Below are 23,878 nucleotides of genomic sequence, written 5' to 3' on the forward strand. Positions count from 1 at the left end.
ATCCGAAAGATTACGCACTCCGAGTTATTACTCAATTATACTCTTTTACAGGACTTGAAGTTATTCAAAATAGCTCAGAGCAAAACCAAAATCAAAGCACTGATATGCAGCCCATCCAAAAACAATTAGATAAAAAAGACAAAGAACTTCCCAAACAGATATCAAAAAACGTAAACAACAAAAAAATACCTCACACAGAGAGAAAATATCAAAAATTAGAAGAAAAAATTATACCACAAGATGAAAAAGGAAAATCTCCACATAGACAATCATCGCGACTCCGTAATCAGACACGAAAAGATTACAAAACATTCATCCCACTATCTAAAAAATTTAAGAAAGTAGAATTTCAAAAACCACCTTAAATTAATTAACATTTTCATCTCTTGAAGATATTTTCATGGACCAAACAATTTCTCAAATTTCATGCTCAAAAAGCACTTGAACAAACTAGTTCAAATTCAACCAATCAGAAGTTTTTCCGAATCATCACCTCATTTTTAACACGACTTCTCTAGCCGACAAATAACCACCCTCAAGCCAAATTCTAACTACAACTAAAAGACCTCCAGGTCAAAAATAAGCAAATTGCTAAACCTTGACACCTGAAATAAACAAAGTTTCAATATTGCAACCCTCCCCTATCAAGTAGTACAAAGATCAACAATATTGTCCCAACTTAAATCACAAAAACCTCTCAAGCAACAAAATTAAACTAGCCTAAAGATTAAAATGAACATGATCATTTAGCCTTAAGTACAAATATCTCTCAGATACCCCAACAATCTAATAATTAACAAGAAAACCAAGAAGATACTTGGGAGCCCTTTAAACTTCCCTTTTTCAAAAATTGCTGAAATCCAACCCACTTGTCAAAAAATCAATAAATCATCCGACCACACTTAAATTTTGCCTCGAAAAATAAAAAATGTTTCGACCGAGAAATCACTTCTTCAAATGCTCTTTTCTCAAACAATTCACAAATTTTATAACACAATTTCAATTTTTTTTTCAATTCTTTCTTTTTTTCAATTCTTTCTGTAATTTTCGTATCCCACCTTTTAGAAATATTCATCCTCACCTTGATAATTTTTTGCAATTTTTCCATGATTTTTTCTTCTGTAACCCAAATCGACGTAAACTTCTCCAAAATCATTGACCACCTCTTCAGGTACGGTATTTCAAATCACTATCTAAATGTTTAAACATCTATTCAGTAGAACAGATGTTTTTCTTCTTCTTATAATAATTCTTACACTTCTGATATCCCTGATAATGACATTATGCAAATGAATAAAGAAGACTATTGTAATTTTCGCATTAGTAACGATACTTTTATTACTTTTTATTGAAGAATATTACAATAAACATAAAATTTCTTCTTAAATAAATACTTTTCGAAAAATTTTCCAAAATTGCTAATCAACAACCACCACATCAGTCCCCACTAACAACGTCCCAAGATTCTCCAACAACACCAACAAATACACAAACAAATAAACAAATACACAAACAAATAACCCTCAATCATCAACACGCATCTCTTTTGAAGACAATCCATATACATTTGAAGAAAGACACGCACGGTTATCCTAACCACTAGAGCCAGTACTTCGCCAAGCATCACTGAGCGAACCACAATACGAATCAGTATATAATCTATACCCCCCACTCCAACAAGCTCTTAATAGAGCAAGACACCAAAGTCGAAACCAAAACACACTAGAAATTGACAAATTATTCATCCAAGACGAAATATAATTTTGCAAAACCTCAGAGTTCAATTCAACATACCTTATTCAGCAACAAAAAATCCTTTAAATCTTTCTAGCAGTACAATTCAAAGTACCCCACAGACCCCAGCACAACAAAATACATCAAAAATCCTTTCAGATTTTTTAGGTTCAACTCCTACATCTGAACAAATCAGAGAAAACCCTTTTAATCCCCCAACCACTACAGAACAACTCCGTTATTGGGTCACACATGTTTTCCCTCAAAGTGAACCAAATTTAGTGAATGATCCAATAGATGTTTCATCTTACACATCTTTATCACTACCTGAAACTCTTTCACTTCCTTCAACCCCTTCTTTAACTCCAATTTCACAAACCCCTTTCCCTTCAAATTTTCCTACAAAACTCGACGCCAGATATAGAGAAAATTCAACAAATAACAAACAACTACGATTAGATTAGAATACATTCGTAGCACCTCCTCCTTTATTTGGACAACATCACGAAAGTCACAGATTACACAACTGGGCACTGAACAGATAACAATACCGACAAGACATTCACAAAGATTTTCAAGACCATAGTATACAAATACTTACACAAGACAACTTAACGCTAAAATTTGAAATCACAATAAAATTAAATAACACAATTCATCATCCCTTACCCTTAGCCCCTCCAAACATAACAGCTCAACTTTCACCTCCTCCTTTTATAGCCACAGAAATAATCTACAAATACGATAGATACACAAAAAAGACAATTGGATATATCACCTTTTATAACCCATATTAAGGACTATCGTACACATGTTTCTTTTATAAAAACTAATTTTTCAGACCCTTTTTTTCAATTTTTCAAAACCAGATCAAAACAATCCTTCCCCTCGAACAGGACTCTGAAGAAAATGATCAAAAAAAATTACACAAATATGCAATAAACCAAGTCACTCAATGTGAATCACAATCAATCGAAACAACAATTATAATAGCAACACTTTATTCAAAAGCTCTGATAGGATATAAATTCACAGCGACATTTTCCGAAAAGAAAGTACTTTCTTCCCAAGTCTCAAACGGAAACAAAAACAGACTAGATCATGAATCTTTCTACCAAAGTAACATCGAACGACTATTGCACCTCAGCCCTGACGATTGCAAATACGAACTTAAGCGATTAAAAATCACATCAAACAAAGGTACAACAAGAAAATTGGTAAATTTTCAAGTTTTTCCAGATTCCGCACACCAAGCCGAACTTGAAAGTTACCAAGGTCATACAAAACTAGATGACAAATTTCCCTTCCACAGAGCACATGGAAGATTAACTTACGATCTCCATGACAAAAATTGGATACCATACATTAGAATAAACAACCCTTTAAATTGTAAAGCAGATACAAAAAATAAAGGATACCAAGAAATAATGTTTTTTGATCGGAAAATACAACTTGAAAAAGTACAACTAACACGTGATTTAAATTATGACACTATAATTAATCAAGGAATCGGACTCATTGCAAAAACGACCAAAGATATTGCAATCCTGCTACACGCAAATAAGCAACAATCGTTTGGTTCCCCGAAGATAGCTTCAAGTAACAAAAATACACGCTAGAATGATAAAATTTCACCAAAAATATTTCATTGAATCAATCCCGTTTGAAGATGTAAGCCCTGACCAACTAAGACATAGTAATTATAAATTTAGAAACATCCATAATGTAGAATATAAATTAAATATACCCAGAAACGGAACTAGAATGTAAATACACCAAACCACTTTACAAAATACAATATTCAGAAACTCTTGGCGAATACGAAGACGGTTTCGACATGAATACAGGAAAATTAATAATACATCCAATGGCTACATCTCATAACAGATCTCTTAAACTCAAGATCAAATTATCCACAAAGCCCAATTCAACACATAGTAACCCAACAACCCAACATGGAAACAAATTATAGAACTAACAAACCACATACCACTAATTTTGGTTCTCAGAACAACCCTCTTTTTAGCCCACGATGAGTCGCCAAGTTGGATCCCTCCATCGATCAATTTCCTACCTAGCCAACCTCCAGAACAATCTCCCCATCATCCCACTTTTTGTTTTCCCCCAACCTCAGTCACCTCATCTTAACACTTCATCCAGCATGGAATCAGATACTAATTCCAACACCACAGTATATTACACTATCTATCAATTCAACAATTCCGATATCAAAACACCCGACAAATTTGACAACTCTGAACCCAGTTCATCTACATTTTACCAACCTCCCTTTCAACCCATACATTCCCAAGTCAAAAATGAGCCCTCTTCCCCTCCTTCTCCCATTTCATATGTTACACCCACCGCGCTTATACGACCTTTAAAACAAAATTCCCAAATACCCCATTCCCATCTAACCCAGGAACATCCACCACATTTGTCAATCATCCACCTCATACTAATACCAAAGAATTCCTCCAAATCTGTCTTCCTTTTTTCGCTCAATATACATACATCCATTCAGACCGCAATGTTGAAAAACCCAATTATGTTAACGAACATGTTTTACACCCTACACTTACATGGACATCTTATTACCACTTTACTAACCCACTATCATTACCACTATATAACACCCCTTATGATAATGAAGTATGTAGCACCCAACTCTATCTTTTAACAACAGCACTAAGCCCAAAAAAATTTACGCAAATAGGCTACAGACAATCACAAACCAAATTCACAGCACCTAAAGCTGATGATTATTCTATAGATTATTACAATCATAGCATCATTCGACCTAATGAGGATATCTTTCTAAATAACGACCCATTCGCCAAACCCCCAACTAACTGAAAAATTTTTCATCAAAGTCCCATACACCTTCACTCTCAACATCTTAAATAAAAAATATGACAACGTTATCTCGGCAGCACTACGAGTTATTCATGCTTATGATTCATACTTTAATGAATTTAACCACTTTTCACTAACCTTTCATTTCCTTACACCCAAAAAACGTGATTTGCACTGTTCACACGAAGTCATGCTACGAACTAAACAAACACATACATACACTTACTATAAATTGATTCAACACCATTACACCCTCAATACACCAGCACGACAACCTCACCACCGATATCAATATTTTAACTCTAAGTACACATAACCATTTTTTCTTAACTTCACCTATTGTATTAAAGACACTAACTTACAAGGCACCCTCCAAAATTATGACCCCATCACCCAGATGTATATCTTCTGTAACCTAACCAAACTTCTAAATTTAGACGAATCCCGCCCAATAATTATCCCTCACGATTTCCTCCAGCCCGTTGAAGTCCCAATCCTAGAATTTATATATAACACTCGCCATAATCACAAATTATATAATCTTAATCACAACACACCGTATGAACAATCACCTAACTCTGAAAAACACAACATCATTAAAGCACTCGAATTGCTTTGGCCACTGCTGCAAACTAAACACATCGTTCGTTTGCTAGCTAAAGTATTAACCTCATCTGATATCATCCACGATGTTTTTCCACATGGTTTCTTCACCGAAGATTAGCTAATATGAATTCAATATTTCACTAATAAATTCAAACAACACTAACCATTATGATTCAATCTTTTCTTTTTTCTTCATAGGCACAATCATCGATCATCTACAAAACAAAAAGCTAAATAAAAAACAGAAATTTTTCATCGATTCGTGAATTTCTATTAACCTATCTAATAATTGAAGCAAAAAAAATTCTCCCGTACAAAGCAATAAATTCATGTATAATTTTTTCAGTAAATAATTTTTTCATAAGCAGTAAATCTTCATACAATTTAAAATAAATTAATGAGTTCAACCCCTAAATCAAGCAGTAAACCTCATAGTTTTCAAGTAGTAAATGAATACAAATTGTTCATAAATTGCAGACAGCAGTACTAACCTTTTTACAGACGCTTCTTTGTATACTCTCGCCCATAAATTCTATCCAAATTCGCATTGCTCGCCCACAAAGAATTGTTTAAAATAATGAATTTAAGTTTCAACTTTCACTGATAACAACTCTAGCAAGCTTTAACAAGTTTCAAATTTTCCATAACCCAATTGGAAAGGAATTATATAAAATTCCAAACCAACCAACGCAAGCTTACTAAACAACATAAACCATAACCTAACAGCATGACCAAGAAAAGAAAACCCACGGTACCCAAACTGGAGTAACACCAGCTTAAAACTAGATAAATTATTCTTTTGAAGACTACTTTTAAGTCTGAACACAAAAGAACAAAATACCAAAAAGTGGAAAGACAAACCCAAAACAAACAATTTGATTTTTGAGAAAAAGATAAACAAACAAAACAAAAGAAAACACTAATGATAAAAAATAGCATAAAAGGTTGAACTAAAACAGGACCCTCCAAAAAGAGAGCACGAAATTATACCCTCGTTTCTGGCCTAAACCACCAGAAGAGGACGTCCTGAGCATGCTCTATAGCCGGCCTCACCCACCGTGCCACATCCACGCTTTTTGACACCCACGACACTATTTTTGACGGGATTTACTCAACTGTGAGTAGCTCTTAAATATAACCGAACTAAATAATAACGCTTTTGCGATAAAAACTAATACAAGATCATGACTAAAAAGCAAGATTAACAAAGGTTCATATAAGTAAATAATACAATGCAATATATAGATAAAATACAGCTTAAAGACGAGCAGCAAGGAACTTGACAACCCAATCACACTCCAACTACGGAATGGCAAAAACCCACCTGACATGCTGCCTACAATCACTACACTCAATGGATTTGAATTACGACTTGGCATCGCAGCAAAGGAAACCCATTGCAAACAGAACAATGGCCATCTCGATGTTTAAGTATACGTACAGATCCAAGTCACCAGGCACTGCCTCCAAAGACGAACTACATGCCGTTCCCAGACGAGATTGAGAATAACAATGTTCCTATCTACCAGATCAACACTCATCACAACTGATCAGAACCATGATACGATGTCCCCAAACGATCGTGATGACAACTCTTCTTCCAAACCAGAAAAAAGAATATGCTCGCAACCTCTAAAGAAAAACAGCACCATCCATCCTTCATTACAATAAAGAACATTGGAAAACTAAAACTCTCTAAACCCCGGATGGGTGGAACCAGATCTAAACTAGTATTTATCATTGGTTATTATTATGATATTTTATCTCTATAAAATAATAAATATTAACCAATCATACTCCATCAAACTAACAACCTATTTATTTGTAAAGTGTTGAAACTTCTTGTAGTTTCAACACCATTAAATTTGAATTAAACTTAGAATACAGTTGTTTTTATTCTGGAACTAACTCGCGTAAACCGGTGTACACTAGATCTATTGAGACTAGGAGATATAAGAATAAGAGTAAGATCGGTAAAAGACTAAGAAGTTACACGAATCTATCTGGCCGAAAATAAGATAGCGTGACGAGCAGACGGTGTACCTTATCTGAAATTACTCTATGAGTACAGTAAAAGATACATAACTCACCTCCCTTACACCAAAATACCCGAAACAAGACCCTCAACGCGGGAGTTCGCTATCGATGGAGAGTACAATCGGACCGAGCCAATGATGTGTTCCACCAGCTAAGTTTACTGAAATAGCACCCGAGCGATACTAAAATTGTGCTAACGGTACCCAAAAATCGTTGTAGATGTTGTCTCTGGTGTCCCCTGCTGCGTCTGAAACTTGTCTGTCAGCTTGCCACTCTACCTTCTGGTCACCGACAAACCTATCATTAACATGCATAAAAAACTCAAACAACACTCAAGGGAGGGTACCCAACCAACAACCAAGACACTTGATAGTTCAATCAGAAATTTAATTAAATCAATATGAAACAACAACAAATAGAAAATTCGGATCACAACTCTTCCGGAAATAAATTATGAAGGGTCTTTTTATGTTTTCTACTGTTTTTGGTTTCTTCTTGTTTTGTTACTGTTTTTTCTACTTCTTTTGTTTTCAAGCAAATTTGCTTTTGGTTTTTTCTTGGTTATACAATGTTTTTGTTTGGTTTTAGGTTTTCTCTCTCATTGTTTTTGGTTACAGGTCCTCGAGATGAGTGGGGTCTAGACCTCCAACTTAACGTTCTGACTTCCAGAATTTTTGGTCTTAACTAAGTTAGGAAGCTAAAACGTACCAGGTGGAAGGTTCGCACCTTCTGCCTACTACATTGCAGGACATTGAGGCCTCTAACTCCGGCAGACGCCCCCTAGCGGAGGGTTAGTCGCTGAAACGTTTGCTGATCCTGTTGGTCTATTGCGTTTAACAGGCCCACCCAGAACCGCCATAAAAAACCGAAGTATTATTCGCCCAGAAATTACACAGTGACGGAGAGTAGAAAAAGTACCTATTGACGACTGGTTGACCTCAGTTACCTCAATCCTACTCCTTTTTAACCGTCTTGACCTAGTCAGTTGATTTTCTTGTCTGTTTAAACTAACTTTATGTTACCATTTTTAGGTCATCAGCCAAACAAATTTTGATCAGCTTTCGTTTACATGCAAAAAAAAACCGACAGAGGTGGGTCTCGGATCCCCAGACAACGTGCTTACTTTTAAAAAACGACTAGAAAACCACAATTTAATGTGTTTTTAGTGAGAATGGTATACTAATTCACTTGCACTAGAGCATATAGCTCTCTGGAATGTAGTTTTCCCCTATTGGGATAATAGACGGGTAAGAAGAGCGAGGAGGCCACTCCCTTTTTGACCAAGAAATCCCAGAGTCGAGTTAGGGCCAGCACAAAATTCTACTCGTTTTTAACCGTCTTGACCTAGCCAGTTATTTTTCTGTTGAGTTAAGGCCTTAGAAATAAGTTCTGAAATACTAACCAAAATTGGAGTGAATTAAAACGTTCAGGGCATTGCAACGTTTAAATTATACAGTTAACGTTATCTAAAACTCTCTGGACACCGGGCCTGTGATTCCGCTCTCTACCGGATATAACGTCGTTATCCCTCTGATTTCGGGGCTCGGGAGGGTTCGGATTCGTTTCAAATATCCCACTGGATCTTCCGTCTATGCGATCTTTATTAGATATGCACCTTATCGTGTCTTATTGTCACGATGAGAGGCTTCGCTCTTCTTCTACTTTTTCGACTACTGTCCGACTGAATTTCGTCTTGCTATTCGGTTGTTGTGATTATCAGTCTATTTCCGATGGAAATGGCTATTTTCTGAGAAATTTTATAGTTCAAATCGAAATTTTGAAAATTTAAAATTCTAGAACATTCTGAGCCTCGTTTTCATCACAATTTCAATGCTAACGCTTTTAATGTTCTTTTTGACGTGCATCAGCAGGCTCGACTGTGCCAATTTGGGGTAATGGCACACGCATTGATTTTATTCCGATTTTGGTTAAGTAGTTCAGAGCTTGAGCAGTTAGAGGCGAGGAAAAAGTCAATCCATCTCTAAAGGATCTATAATATAACTTTCACTAAATGTATCTCTTTGTCATTTTCTAGCCGTGTTTGAATACTAATCACGTTGTCTGGGGATCCGAGACCCAAAAATGAGGTAATTTTTGCATGCAAACGAAAGCTGATCAAAAGTTGTTTGGCTGATGGCCTTAAAATGGTAACAGAAAGTTAGCCCTTAAACAGACAGGAAAATCAACTGGCTAGGTCAAGGCGGTTTAAAACGAGTAGGGTTGAAGTAATTGAGGTCAGCCGATCATCAGTGGGGTCTTTTCCAACGCTCCGTCAGTGTTTAATAATTTTAATATGGCAAATGTTACAAACAGAGGCGCTACGAATAAGTTGTTTTATCCTAACGTTATGGCCTTCGGATAGTCAAAAGTTTTTTAAACCGTCATACGGATTTTTCGACTTACACCTCATATTTGATATTGTGAGTTCATTGAGGAAGCGGGAAGTCTCCCCGCTTCCGCATTAGTGGAACTGTTGAAAGTTTGTACACAAGAAGTTATCACCCTCTGAAAATCAGTTTTTGATTATATGACCGTTTTTTTTTTTAAACTTTACGAATTTTCTCGAAAACTACGCTGCCATACCTGAATTTTTGTGTTCACCTCTGAGAACGGGCTTTAGTACAAATACAACACCCGAAGTACAGCTCGCGTGCATAACGTTTCTTCAAATTTGTTTCACACAAAAAGCTATGATTTTTGGTATCGTCAAGTTTTCCTTTTTTGTTCAACGTGTTTTGGATATTTCTCGCTAACTATGGTGTCAAGTCTATGGAGACTATTGTGATATTAAAGGTTCAATCAATTGAACAGGTTAATTATACCTACCTTTTTATTTAGTTGTGCCCAGTTTGTTTAAGATCAAAGTTTTGGTTTTCAAACAAGTCAGTGTTCAAACTTCGACTTTTTTGGATCTTATTGAATTAATGCAAAAACTACGGACCAATTCTCAGGTTGTGTTCAATCCAAAAACCCGGCTGTAGAATTTTTCTCTGCTTAAGCAGCCATAACTTGCTTTTTGCAGAAAAACTTCGGATTTTGGAAAGTCTTTTGAAAGTTTTTAGAACTTTCGATCGTATCTCAGAACCTTTTTGTTTTTCAAAATTTACTCAATGAAACTGACAAAGTTCTCTTCGAAGAAGGGGTTGCGATCATTGTTGCTGCAGAAATCTTATGCCCTTGGGAAAACTGATTATCTCAAAGTTTCTTAATTTTTCACTAATTTTAGTAGAGAAAGAACTTTTGTTTCAGGCAAAGTCCAATTTTTAAAAACACAATTTTCGTGCCGCTCGGTATAGCAAACTCATTCAATATTCAACACACACCTCAAGCATTTGCTGGGCCTGTAGTTGTTTTTCTATCAAGACTTCAAAAAATTTGGTTCACCTTGTTTTAAAAAAATAAATAAGTCTTAATTGAAATCAGTAAAATACAACTGTTTGAAAAAAACATTTACAAATTGTAGTTTCTCAAGAACCTGTCAGGGAAATACCGCATATATTTTTTTTTCATCGGATAGTTGCCGACTGGGTCTCGCGCTCTCAATTTTGCTTCGCTATACACTGATCGAGATGGAATTATAATTGAAAGAATATGGTTATCATCTCTCAAAATATTTCGGTAAAGTTTTCGTCCTCTTTCCTCACTAAGTCGTTGATTGAGACTAACCGTTGAATAACGCCTGCAGCAACAGCCCACCTCTGGACTCGGTCTATCTTGTCGAGCAAATATTGAGGTGCGCCACCCCATACTTGAATACCATACAATAATCATAATAATAATAACAGAGGATTTAGCAAAATAATCCAAGGGTTCGCATAAAAACCAGTCCTTGCATTGTTGAAAGTTTAGTTTTCAGTTATAAGTGTAAGTTTCTTTACGTCTCTGCAGTTGTTGCATTCGCATAAAATGAGTCAAGTGCATGTATCCGATTCGTTGTAGCGAGTTGTGAAAAAGTTTGTGTACAATCCTAGAAGTCTGTTTTTGCATTCTGGGTCAAACAGTATGTCAAATTTGAGATAATCGTTGTACAGATTAGCATGACGACATGCCCGAAACCAGAAATCCGACTCGCAGTTCTTCAGACGCATTTGTTTGCAGACGAAATTTTGTGTCGTTTGAGCTCTTCAGTTTCCAACATCAGTGATGCTTACATGGCTTCTCCAGTTGATTTCCGATTTTCCAGCTAGTGTTTTTGCAAACAGCAGTCCAACATGAAGCTCTTGGTATAGAGTCAAAGGAAGGATGTTAAGTTTTACGAGTTTGTCTTTATAGGAGATATGGCTATGGCTTGTCATGAAAGTCCACGAGATCACTTTCTGCTGCACACTTTCTATGGTTCCTAAATCACCTTTTGATGATTTCCAGATAGCTGAACCGTAGCACAGAATTGGCACAACGTAACAGATTTATGTGTTTTTTCTGGTCGCGAAATTTGCCTTTGAGAGATTCCTTTTGAGTACGAAGAGAGCGTTTAAAGCTTTTTCAGCCCTCTTTTTTGCGTGTTGCGTCCAAGAGAGGGTGTCGGTTATCAGGATGCCCAGATCTTTCATTACTTCAGTGGTTTCGAAGCTGTAATTGGGAAGTGCAATCGTAGCTGATCCTTTGATACACAAGACTTTGCTTTTCGTCAGGTTCATTGACATGCAGTTTTCCTCGCACCACCTCCAAAGTCTCCTAACATCTATGTTGAGAGTTAAAGGGTTGTCTCCAACAATTTTGTAGTTGTCGGCATAATCAAATGTTGCGGACATGATACAGGACGGTAGATAAATTATGAAGACTAGGAAGAAAAGCGGTCCGAGTATAGAGCCCCGGGGAACGCCGCTGAAGACATCCAGCTCTCCGGAAATTGTGTCATTCAGCCTCACTGTTTGCTTCCGGTTCGAGAGATAGCTGTGTATCAGAGATAAACAATTTCCTCCAATTCCAGAAGTCCATAATTTCTCCATGAGGTTTCCGTGCGAGACTTTATCAAATGCTTTTTGAAAGTCCAAGTAGAAGGTGTTCAGTAGTTGCAGTTTGGCAAATCTAGGCAGCTAAATATCTCGTGTAGATACTCTATTAGGTTTGTTATCGTCGACCGTTCAGGTCTAACACCGTGTTGGTCTGATGTTAGGGTTGGTAGACAGTTGGGGCCAGTTTCTCAAAGATTACTTTCTCAAGCAGTTTTGACACTGCTGAGAGCAGGCTGATTGGCCTGTAATTTGATACGTCTTGTTTATCCCCGTCTTTGAAAATTGGTGCGATTTTGCTGATCTTTGAATTTGTTGAAAATATCGCTTTATTTGCAATCAAGTTGAACAGTAAGTGAAGAGATTTAGGTAGTGACTTTGAGAGATTTTTCAGAAGAGTCTTACCAATCTTGTCTGGTCCATTGGCCTTATTTACGAGCAGCTCGTTTAGAGCATCTTCTATTTCATCGATAGTGAAACTGATACTGTTCAGAAGAACGTGATCTTGTCGTTCTGCTTTCCCAACGTTGGCGTTTTGTGTGAAAACTGGTTGAAAAAATATGTTAAACAATTCAAATTTTTGAGCATCTGTATTGGCTATTTTTTGATCTGGGAAGATCTCTGAAGGGATCGTGCTAGACTTGGTGATCGATTTCAGATATCGTTGAATTTTGCTGAATTTCCTATTCTCAAAAAGCATTTTTTCGTGGAGATGCTGGTCATTTTGAAGGGACAGTGTTAGTTCAGTTTGCAGATTTTCAGTTTTGCCTTCGTTCGATGGGTAAGGTTTTCGCTAATTTTTAAGTTGGAGTGTATTTAGTTTCTTGATAAGGTTGGGCGAATCGCTTCCCACTTAAGGAGATGGTTCAGACCTGTGTTTTGTAGTGATTGGTAGCAGGTCCTGTATTATTTCGTGTAACCACTCGTACCAATGATCGAGCATCAGTTCAACGTTGCTCAAGCAAAATGGTTGGAAGTGGTGTTGACGAATGAATTCATTCACTTCTTCCCAGTGTGTTTTCTTGTAAGTGAAAATGCCAAAAACTAGTTTTTGTTTGATGGCTGGTGTCTTTTTATGAACATGTCGGTAGTCAAATGAGACTTTGGCATGGAGTGGCAAATGGTCGGAACTGAATAGACTACTCAGACGGTTGTCAAGTTTTACGCTGATGGCAAAATGCGGTTTGTTACTAAGGAGAACGTCTAGTGATTTTCCATCAGGGGTTTTTATTAGTTGTTGGAAATTTGAGTCACAGAGTTTGTCAGGGATTGACTGCTCATCTAGAGAAGTTGAAGTCATTGACGGCCAGTGTGTACAGTTAAAATTTATATCTCCAACTATGTACGAACAAATTGCACTTTGTTCAAATTGCTTACGCCCCAGGAATTTTAGGAGTTCGACTATTACACCATGTGTAGGTACTGCTTGAAGGAGCGCTTTAGATGGAGCATATTACAATCGGCTTGGTCAGGGATATGCGGATGATAACACTGTCTTGAAACGCGGAATTGGTTTGGCTACTTGGAATGTTACGGTTTACTGCTATAAGTACGCCACCATGTTTTGTCAAGCCTTTGTCACTCAGTCTGTCATTTCGGTGGATAACGTAGTTTGTTAGAAAACGAGCAGCGTCGCCGATGCTTTCTGTCAACCAAGTTTTAGTTAGGCAGATGACTTGATGAGCGTTTTTTACTTGGACAGCATTAGAGAAGGTTGTTCGTCGTTGATACTCAAGAATTCTTCTGACATTGTAAACAAGGATATTTATCGTCGCTGCCAGTCAATTGGGTGCTTCGGGATCTGGGAGTTTCTCTTTTATCGACTTTCCACCTTTCCGAATATACAGAGTTGCATCGTGGACTCTTATGTCCTTTCTGTCTACAGATTTGTCGCTGATAAGTTGCCTTCTTCTGACTGACGAGGGCAAGGTTTTCTTGATCAGCTTCTTCCTTCGTCAGTTATCGACTGAGGAAAATTGGTTGAGGGGAGTTTTTCAGTTTCCTCGAAGATAGCAATATCATTCGTCGTTGGCATGCATTGGGCACTTTTAATAGGATTGTTCTTGTCTTGTTCTCGTCATATCGACCAGGGCGTATGACATCGCCAATTGAGGCATCGACATTCATATGACTGGCAATGAAGCTAAGTTGGGTTGGATAATCTGAATCAGGTTGTTTTGTGGTTAGCAGCGTTTTGATTTCGATCATTGTTTTTTTGAGGTCAGTCATTCGTTTTCAAGGGTTTACATTTGAGTTTCTTGAAGTTCTTTTGAGATTGTAGTTTCATGGCCAGCTTGTGTCAAATTATCTTGACGGTTTTCTTTGACACATTTGATGCATATCATTAGTGCATTTTTTCCTCAGGCTGGTACTCCATTGACAGCGGCTTCGCTTAGACCAGTGCAGTCTTCATTCAGGTGCATTCGACAACCACAGCAAAAAGAGTCGAAAGAGCTTTCATTTTTCAAGATTTTCTCGCAGCATGTACTACAAGAATCAGAGACTGACTTGACCCAATTTCGGGTGTTATGTTTAGACATTTTCAAAGGGGCTCAGAGCCAGAGAAACTAACAAGCTCATTTTAGAGAAGATTGAGTTCAGTTTTGGTGTATCAGAGGCTTTTCAGTTTAATAAGCAGATACAGTTGTGATGATGCTTTTTTTGGTTGACTTTGTTTTGTGAGGTTCAATAGAGAGTTTATCGGTGAACGTGATGCCTAGAACTTTTTTCAACATTAAAAATTTTTTCGACTTGTATTTTTTTGACTTGTAGCCTAATTGTTGTGGTAAACTTATTAAATAGATTTCCTTTCCCCGTATACAAACTGTGTATTTTCAGATATATGCCCTAGAGCTAAATCTAAAATCGCATTATTGAACGGAAAATAGCAAAGTCCTGCTGCTCTAGGTGTTGCAGGTGAAGACTTATGGTACACATTGTTGGCGCAAGCTCTTTTCGTGCGGCCATCGACTCATCCCCTAGAAATTTCCAACCAAAAATTTTCCCCATCCAGACATCAGTAGGAGGATTGAGCATCAACCCTTCTACAAAAAAGAACCACCAGTCGATCCAGAAGAACGAAGACAAATTTATTCTTTGGCACGACTTGATCAACAATACTGTGGCCCCCACCACAGCAACAGTTGGAAAGCTTGTTCAGTAGAACTACTGCTTTCGACTCTCCACGGACTGCGTCACCGTATCGCAGCAATATCATACACCGAACGAACCAACACCACAGACATACTCAAAAGATTGAGAACATTGGACATCCTCATTTTCCCAGTCAAAAAGTTGTTATTCACAAGAAAGAGAAAGAACAACAGAATCTTGCGAGATTCAAGGCTAATTCACCCGTCTTTGATCCTTGAAGAGAGACTAATCAGAACCGTCAACAGAAGTAGAAATAACTTGAAAAAATTAGTCCTGAAGAAACGGCCAAAGTTTGCTATGAAGAAGTCAAAGAAACAGTCAACGTCGAAGCGAAGGCAGAAAAAGAACAGCAAAAAATTGAAAAAAGAAGAAGGTTTTTCTGAAATTACAAGGGTAGCTTCTTGGGATTCAGTTTTCTTAGGGCGGCCCAGTAATAATCAGATTAGGGCCTAAAGTTTTTGAAGTAGAAATTACGGGGTAGTTTCTTGAGACTTAAGTGTCTTAGAGCGGCCTGATAAAATCAAACTTAAGAAGCCTCCAAAACCAAAAGTTAGACGTAAAAATACTGAATCTGTGAGTGAAATGGACGCTTGACAATGTAAAATGTGCAATAAGACTTATGGTAACATCGATGATAAACTAATGGAGTGTGATAAATGTCATGAACTTTTTTGTAGAACATGCATAAATATGCCTGACCAAGTCTACGATTACATGTGTCAACCAGAAGTCATCTGGTGTTGCAGTTCCTGCACACCGAATATGAAACTTCTACTTGAAGCTGACAAGAATTGAGATCCGGATACACTAAGGAGCGATCTGGAAAAAACAAGAGTGAACCTAAACCACATGATGAACTACTTCTACAAGTTTGTAGCAGGACCAAGAGACGTGAATCAAACTGAATAGAAACCATGGGACGTGGCTCAACAACCAAAAGTCAAGCCATTAAAAGAAATTATAATGGAAGCATCTGACGAGCAAAATAGAGAAGAAGAAGACGACAAAAAAAGAAACAAGAACTTGATAATTTACAAAGCACCTGAGAGTACCCACCAAGATGGACATAACAGAAAGGTAGAAGACAAACAACTGATAAAAAAATTTCTAGCATCGGTCAAAATGGGAAACAAAACAGCCACAAATTTTTTCCGACTTGGGAAGAAAAACGGTGAAGCCACGACAAACAGACCACTGCTAGTATCCTTTGATAACGAAAAAGATGTAAGCGAGATAAGGAAAAATTGAATAAATTAAAAGATGCCGAATATAAAATCAAAAACCTGCGGATTGGCCAAACAAGAGTCTCAAAAAACGAGAAGAATTCAGAAGATTGATAGCAAAAGCAAAAAATTTGAACGAAAAGGAACAATGAGACTGCTTGCACCTTGTGAGGGGGGTTGCAAATAATGATAAAGAGCAAAAAACCTCAAACCCGTCTTTATTTTTCTGGTAAACAAACATAGACAGAATAACTCAAGACAAACTGCACGAAATCACGTGGAGAATGAATCAAGAAAAATGCAATGTCTTCGCTCCAGTGGAAGGCAAACCGAAAAATATTCTCGCGCAGAATGGAATCCAGTATGACATAAAATCCAAAATTACAACATAGAATCAATAAATCTGAACCCATCTGACCAAGGACGCGGAAATTTAGTTTATATTAATGAAAACATTGACTAGAACACTAATAGTTCTTTTTTATGTGAAAACTTTTTTTTAAAATTAAAATTGGCAGGAACATCATCAACTTTGGTATAAAAGTCCTAACTCTACTAAAGAAAATAACCACCACCTAAAAAATTTGATCGCTAATTTGAACGAAACACAGTCAATTTCTCAACACTAATAATGGGAGACACAAATCTACCACAGATAGATTGGGAGGCCATGAGTACATTAAAAGATGAAAATAGCACTGAGCTCACCTTTATAGAGGCAGTACAAGACGCACTACTAACACAACATATCAAAGAGCCTACAAGGCTTGTTGGCAGAGACAAGGCATCACTGATTGATGTTGTGATGTCAGACATAGTCTTAAAAGATCTAGACACCACGTTAGAGGCACCAATCGGAAAAAGTGACCACGTCCTTGTCAAGAATGATGTGCCAGTAAAGAGGGTTAAATGAAATGTAAAAACCGCAGAAAATATGAAAAGGGAGAATACCACTGAATGAGCAAGCATCTAGCTGACCCAACGGTTCAGTTATATCCATGGGAAAAACTGAAAAACTGCATGAAAGAATTCGTGCCTTTAATTAAGATACGCAGCAGTGGCAACCAAATGCCGCTAGCAAGGGCGGTGCGCATGAAGCTAAAAGATAAAAAGAAAGCCTGGAAAACATTCAAAAACTATCAAACAGTCAAAAATTTAACTAATTGTAAAACCAAACGAAATGAAATTAGATCTGCCACGCAATCGGAGGCACTCACACGTGAAAAAGAAATATCATCAAAAGTTAATACTAATCCGAAAAAGTTCTGGAGTTACGTACGCCAAAAAACTACCATAAGAGAATCAATCCCCTCTTTAAAAAAACCAAATGGTATGCTAACTGACACAGACGACGAAAGGGCAGAAGTGCGCTCAAACTTCTTTGCATCGGTTTTCACTGACAAACCCCCCGGTAACTGGGAGATCAGCCCTCCACAAATGGCCAGCATTGATGACAACCTGGAGCTAACAATGAATGACATCCGAGAAGAACTCAATCGGTTAGACACCTCAAAGTCGCCTGGACCAGATGGAGTTCATCCTAGGGTCCTATTTGAATTACGAAAAATCATCTTAAGACCACTTTTGATTATTTTCCAAACCTCTTGGGAGACAAGCAAATTACCCGTAGACTGGAAGTTGGCTAACATTTTGGCAATATTCAAAAAAGTTAAAAAATCGATGGCAGATAATTATAGACCAATCACTTTAACATCAAAAAATTGCAAGTTTTTCGAAAAGTTTGTTCGAAAGCTTTTAATGGATCAAATCAATGAAGAAGGGCTAATAACAAATGCACAATACGGTTTTCGATCTGGACGTTCACTGAACTTACAACTCCTGAAAGTAATTGATGACTTCACCAGGGCAATGGACAAACATGAAATTGTCGACGTGATATACTTGGTTTTCAAGAAAGCCTTCGATTCGGTACCACACAAAAGACTGATCGGAATTCTAAGACAGTATGGAGTAATTGGAAGAACCTTGAACTGGTTAACAGACTTTCTTTCGGGACGACAACAGCGAGTGGTAATTAACGATTCAAGATCCTCATGGCAGCCAGTAAAAAGTGAGATACCCCAGGGTTCATTACTCTGCTCAGTACTGTTTTTAATATACATCAACACAATGCCGGACAAAGTAGCGTCGAAAATATATCTATTTGCTGACGATGCGAAATTATACCGTCAAATTGAAGACAAATCGGATGTAACACGCATACATGAAGATTTACAGTCACTAGAAATTTGGTCTGGCAAAAGTCCTTTGTCTTTTAATATCGACAAATGTGTTCACATGACAATAGGAACCAAGAAATTGGATATGGAGAGGAACTACTAAATCAATGGCGAAAACATTAAAGAAGTGCACTTCGAAAAAGACCTGGGTATCTGGCTTGACAACAAACTGACATTCGAAACACACATCACAATAAAGCCAGTAAGGCAAACGGCTTGATAGCAGTAATTGAGAAAAATTTCACTAAAGTCACGAAACAAGTATTTTTAAACATCTACAAATGCTTGATATTCGGCCACACTTCGAATTTTTGAACTTAATCTGGCGCCCAAATTGTCCAAGCATTAAAAGATCTTTGAAAACTATCAAAGAAGAGCGACGCGTCTAGTTAGTGGTATAAAAAATCTATCCTATCACGAACGCCTTAAAGAACTGAATCTATCATCGCTAGAATACAAGCGAAAAGAGGGACAATGTTAGAAATGTATAAAATCTGCATTGGTTTTTATGATAGGAATGCCACTGCGGGACTATTCGAGCGGAATGATAGGGATTCTAGAGGTAACGCATGTAAAGTAGTAGTACGTAAAGCAAATCTAGAAATGCGAAAAAATTTCTTCACGATAAGAGCACCTCTCGACTGGAACAATCTGCCTCATGAAACAGTGCAAAGCAAGACCATCGACGAATTCAAGTGGAAACTGGACAAACATTGGAAAGCGATTGGAATTGACTCGTACGAATTCGAACGGAGATAGGAAAGAACATTTGAAATGACCACAAGAGGCACTGCCTAATGGTCATAAAGAACTTGACTTGACTTATATGTTTGTGTTGTATCGCAAGTGGTGCGAAGCTCCGCTTCACCCTTGCGTTTCATTAAATTTGCTTTTAGAGGTGCGCACTCTTTGATTCCTTGCACTTTTTTGTTATCGTCCACAATATTTGGAGAAATAATTTTGTTCTTTCTAATGTTGTGCATATTCTTTTCAGAGTGTTGGAACTCCTCTGTCAGTGTCAAAATGGCATCTGGGAATTCGGGGATGCAAAACTTGATCCCAATTGTGAATCGCCTGCAGGATGCGTTTAGTGCGGTTGGACTCAGTGCAGTAATTGATCTTCCACAAATAGCAGTCGTCGGAGGTCAAAGTGCTGGAAAATCGAGTGTACTTGAAAACTTTGTAGGCAGAGATTTTCTTCCTAGGGGATGTGGCATAGTCACGCGTCGACCGCTGATATTGCAGCTCATGCATGCTGAGACCGAGTATGCTGAGTTCGGTCATCAGCGTGGAAAGCGGTACTTCAATTTTAACGAAGTTAGACAGGAGATTGAAAATGAAACAGAGCGTATGACGGGATCTAACAAAGGTATATCGCCTTTACCGATAACATTGCGGGTTTTTTCGCCAAATGTACTCAACTTAACATTGGTAGATCTGCCTGGGTTGACAAAAGTTCCAGTAGGTGATCAGCCTGCCGACATTGAGACTCAAATTCGTGACATGATTCTCCAGTTTATTACTAAAGACAATTGTCTTATTCTGGCTGTAACACCCGCTAACTCCGATCTTGCCAATTCGGATGCTTTGAAGTTAGCGAAAGAGACTGACCCCGAAGGAATGCGAACAATCGGGGTAATAACTAAGATTGATCTCATGGACGAAGGAACAAATTGCAGGGATATATTAGAGAACAAGCTGTATCCTCTTAGACGTGGCTATATTGGGGTTATAAATAGAAGTCAAAAAGACATCGACGGTCGAAAGGACATCAGGGCAGCGCTTCAATCGGAGAGACAGTTTTTTGTTGCCCATCCAGCGTATAGGCACCTTGTAGATCGACTAGGTACGCCTTTCCTCCAGAAAACACTTAATCAGCAGCTCACAAACCACATTCGTGATAATTTGCCTCAGTTCAGAAGTAAATTGCAGGGTCAAATGCTGGAGCTAGAAAAGGCCTGTAGTGAATTTAAGGACTACAGACCAGACGATCCGGGCAGAAAGACCAAAGCTCTTCTGACGCTTGTTCAGCAATTTAGCCAGGACTTCGAACAATCAATTGAAGGAAGCGGAGAAGAAGTTGATGTACTTGAGCTGTCGGGTGGTGCCAAAATAAACAGAATATTTCATGAGCGGTTTCCTTATGAGCTGCAAAAATTAGACATGAGTATTGACAAAGAGCTGCGGCGTGAAATTATTCTGGCCATTAGAAACATTCGCGGTGTTAGATCTGGATTGTTCACGCCTGATATGGCCTTCGAGGCAGTTGTGAAGAAGAAGATCATGAAACTAAAGGAACCTGCCCTAAAATGTGTGGATCAGGTGGTAACTGAGCTCAATCTGGTCGTCCGTAAATGCGGAGATAGAATGAATCAGTATCCTCGTCTGAGAGAGGAAACTGAGCGGATTCTCACGGCAAAAGTGAGAGAGCAAGAAATGAAAGCGAAAGATCAGTTGCTGCTTCATTGTGAAATTGAGCTGGCATATATGAATACTAACCACGAAGACTTCATCGGATTTCAGAATGCAGCCAGCCCAAGTTCAGATTCCGCTAAAGATAAAAATGTCAGTAACCAGATGATTCGAAAAGGCTACCTGACTCTAAACATGGCACTTATGAAGGGTCGATCAAAGCCATACTGGTTTGTATTAACCTCTGAGTCTCTCTCATGGTACACGAAACCAGACCAGAAGGAGATGAAGTACCGCGTTAGTCTGGAGAACCTCCGAACTAAAGACATAGATATGGGGTATTTTTCGAAAAAATATGGCTTTTGTATATTCAACAGCAGTGGCGAGAATGTGTTCAAAGAACACGAAAGACTAGATCTCAGTTGTGAGACTGAAGACGAAAAGGAGGATTGGAAAGCCTCGCTCCTAAGAGCTGGAGTATACCCTGCTCGCGAAGAAGTTCCCGCTGAAGAAGTCGAATCTGAGGTGTCCGTAGATCCGCAACTCGACCGACAGGTGGAAATAATTAAATCGTTGATCGAATCATACATGTCGATTGTAAAGAAGAACACCCGAGATATCGTCCCAAAGACAGTCATGTTCTATTTAGTGAACAGTGTCAAAGACTATCTCTCAGCTGAAATGTTGGCTCAGCTGTACTCTCATGGTAACCAGGACTCCCTAATGGAGGAATCTCCAGAAGAGACTAGGCGTCGCGAGGAGTTACTTAGAATGTACAATGCTACAAAGCAAGCTCTCTCAATTATCGGAGATGTAGTTCTCTCAACCACCTCAACTCCTACACCAGCGCCAATTCAAGACGAATGGTTGCAGTCGAACGACTCTTCGCCTGGGTATAACAATAATAATTTAGGAACTCCAAATGCCATGGGACCTAGGTCCCTCTCTCCTGCTCCTGGGAACCGGAAGCCAATGGGAGGTAGTAACTCCGGATCCGTACAACCTCCGCCACGTCCGAACATTCCACAGCGTCCCGGATCGATATCGTCGATTCCAAATTCAGGACAGCAGCAGCAACCAATGGTCCCTAGTAGACCAGGACAAGGTCAGGCACCGCCCATGGTCCCGCAGCGACCTGGACCTGGAAATACTGCAGGGGGTCAAAGAGTCTTGCCGCCACCGATGGTCCCCCAACGACCGAAGTAACAATAAGAAAAGTTTTATCCGAAATTGAAATGAAAATTGCAACCAAAACATGTAATCAACTTAGATTCGATTTATACCTGTACCACAATGTTAAAGGATAATGTCTCAATTTTGAATGATATGACCCTTAAATCGCATTGATTCATATGTACTTCAGATATTATCAATCATTTTTGCATTGAATAATCAAACATGACATGGATGTTGAAAACTGTGCTTGATTTGAAATGTTCCTATCAGCCGCACTGTCCCCTCGAAGACTATCTCCTGACGTTTTCACAGTTTTTCTCAATTGCCTCGAAATTGTAAACTGTTTAAAACCGTTTGAGTTGTACAAAATTTTAATATCTGTAAACTATTCAATCCTTCTCAGTTAGCATGGAAGGATTTCTTAGCTGTAGAATTGTATCAGAATAATACCTTTGATTGAGTTATCAGTTCTCGAGGCAAGAAGAAAAATGACTAGAGTCGCTTCAAACACGATTTAAGTCAAAATATGGAGTTGAGGACTTATCATCGATTCCGCTGAAATTTGATAGCTCAATCACGGAGATTGAAAGATGCTACATGGCAGATAGATAGAATTTTCTTGTATCTGGTGAAATTTTTCCGATTGTTTGAACTGAGCTTTATTTAAAATGAATCGCGTTCAATTTCCTTATCCAAAATTGTCACACACCTATTTATTATTGCAGAGCAGCAGATAACTTGTCAGTATATTATGTAATTAAATCTCCTGCAACTGGAATGACCAGCACACGCTTTTGCTATTTATCATATTTGTTGCAACCATGGTTCTTTCTAAAGAAAGATGACTCTTACGAAAGAAAAGAATTATCAAAATTGTTTATATCAATCTCATTTAACAGAAAAAATATTTTTGATTTAGAAATTGTGCATAAAAGAGCCCTGGATTAAGTATAGATTTACCTGAGATCCATTATGCTACTTCGAAATTAATAATCATTATGCGATAGATTGGCAGTTTAGTCGATTGTAGAATCTATCTATTGAATATTGAATTGTAACTTTTGAAATGCTATTTTTGTTCGGAGCGACATCATAGAAAGTGAAAGGATAAGTAATTTTCAATGGAAGCTTCATTGTTGTTGACAAATTTAGAGCCCAGGTCGAAATAAGGTCTAGTACTCGGTTGCAAAATTTATATTAAGGGCAAACTGGTAGAACTGATACAAAGAAGAAGTCCTGATTGAGAGAAAATTTGCTGCTTAAATTTGCCCTTTATATAAGTATTGCAACCGAGTACTAGACCTTATTTCCCGTTAGCAACTTTATTCACAGAATGTTCAATTTTACCGTTTCTGATGTTCTCTTCCTAGACTTTTCATTTCTAGGCGTATAAGCCCTGTTCATAGGTTTTTTGGTAATGTATATCGTATAAACGCTGATTAAGTATTTGAATGTAATTACCTTTCCGAGGGTACCTTTCCATAAGCAG

General features: G+C 38.0%; 3 protein-coding genes across 3 annotated transcripts in view; 1 reads left to right on the forward strand and 2 right to left on the reverse strand.

The window, feature by feature from the left end:
• The window catches only part of LOC134842165 (uncharacterized), a 423,659-nt gene that overhangs the window by 114,597 nt on the left and 285,184 nt on the right, over positions 1-23,878 (reverse strand). The gene's annotated exons all lie outside the window — the stretch shown is intronic.
• The window catches only part of LOC134842166 (uncharacterized), a 409,681-nt gene that overhangs the window by 100,613 nt on the left and 285,190 nt on the right, over positions 1-23,878 (reverse strand). The window lies entirely within an intron of this gene.
• Positions 19,800-23,417, forward strand: LOC134841289 (dynamin-1-like). The gene has a single exon (XM_063857177.1). The coding sequence runs from the start codon at positions 19,825-19,827 to the stop codon at positions 22,417-22,419; it is 2,595 nt and encodes an 864-aa protein (XP_063713247.1). The 5' UTR covers positions 19,800-19,824; the 3' UTR covers positions 22,420-23,417.

This window comes from Symsagittifera roscoffensis, chromosome 3 (assembly GCF_963678635.1).
Source record: "Symsagittifera roscoffensis chromosome 3, txSymRosc1.1, whole genome shotgun sequence".
NCBI classification, from domain to species: domain Eukaryota; kingdom Metazoa; phylum Xenacoelomorpha; order Acoela; family Convolutidae; genus Symsagittifera; species Symsagittifera roscoffensis.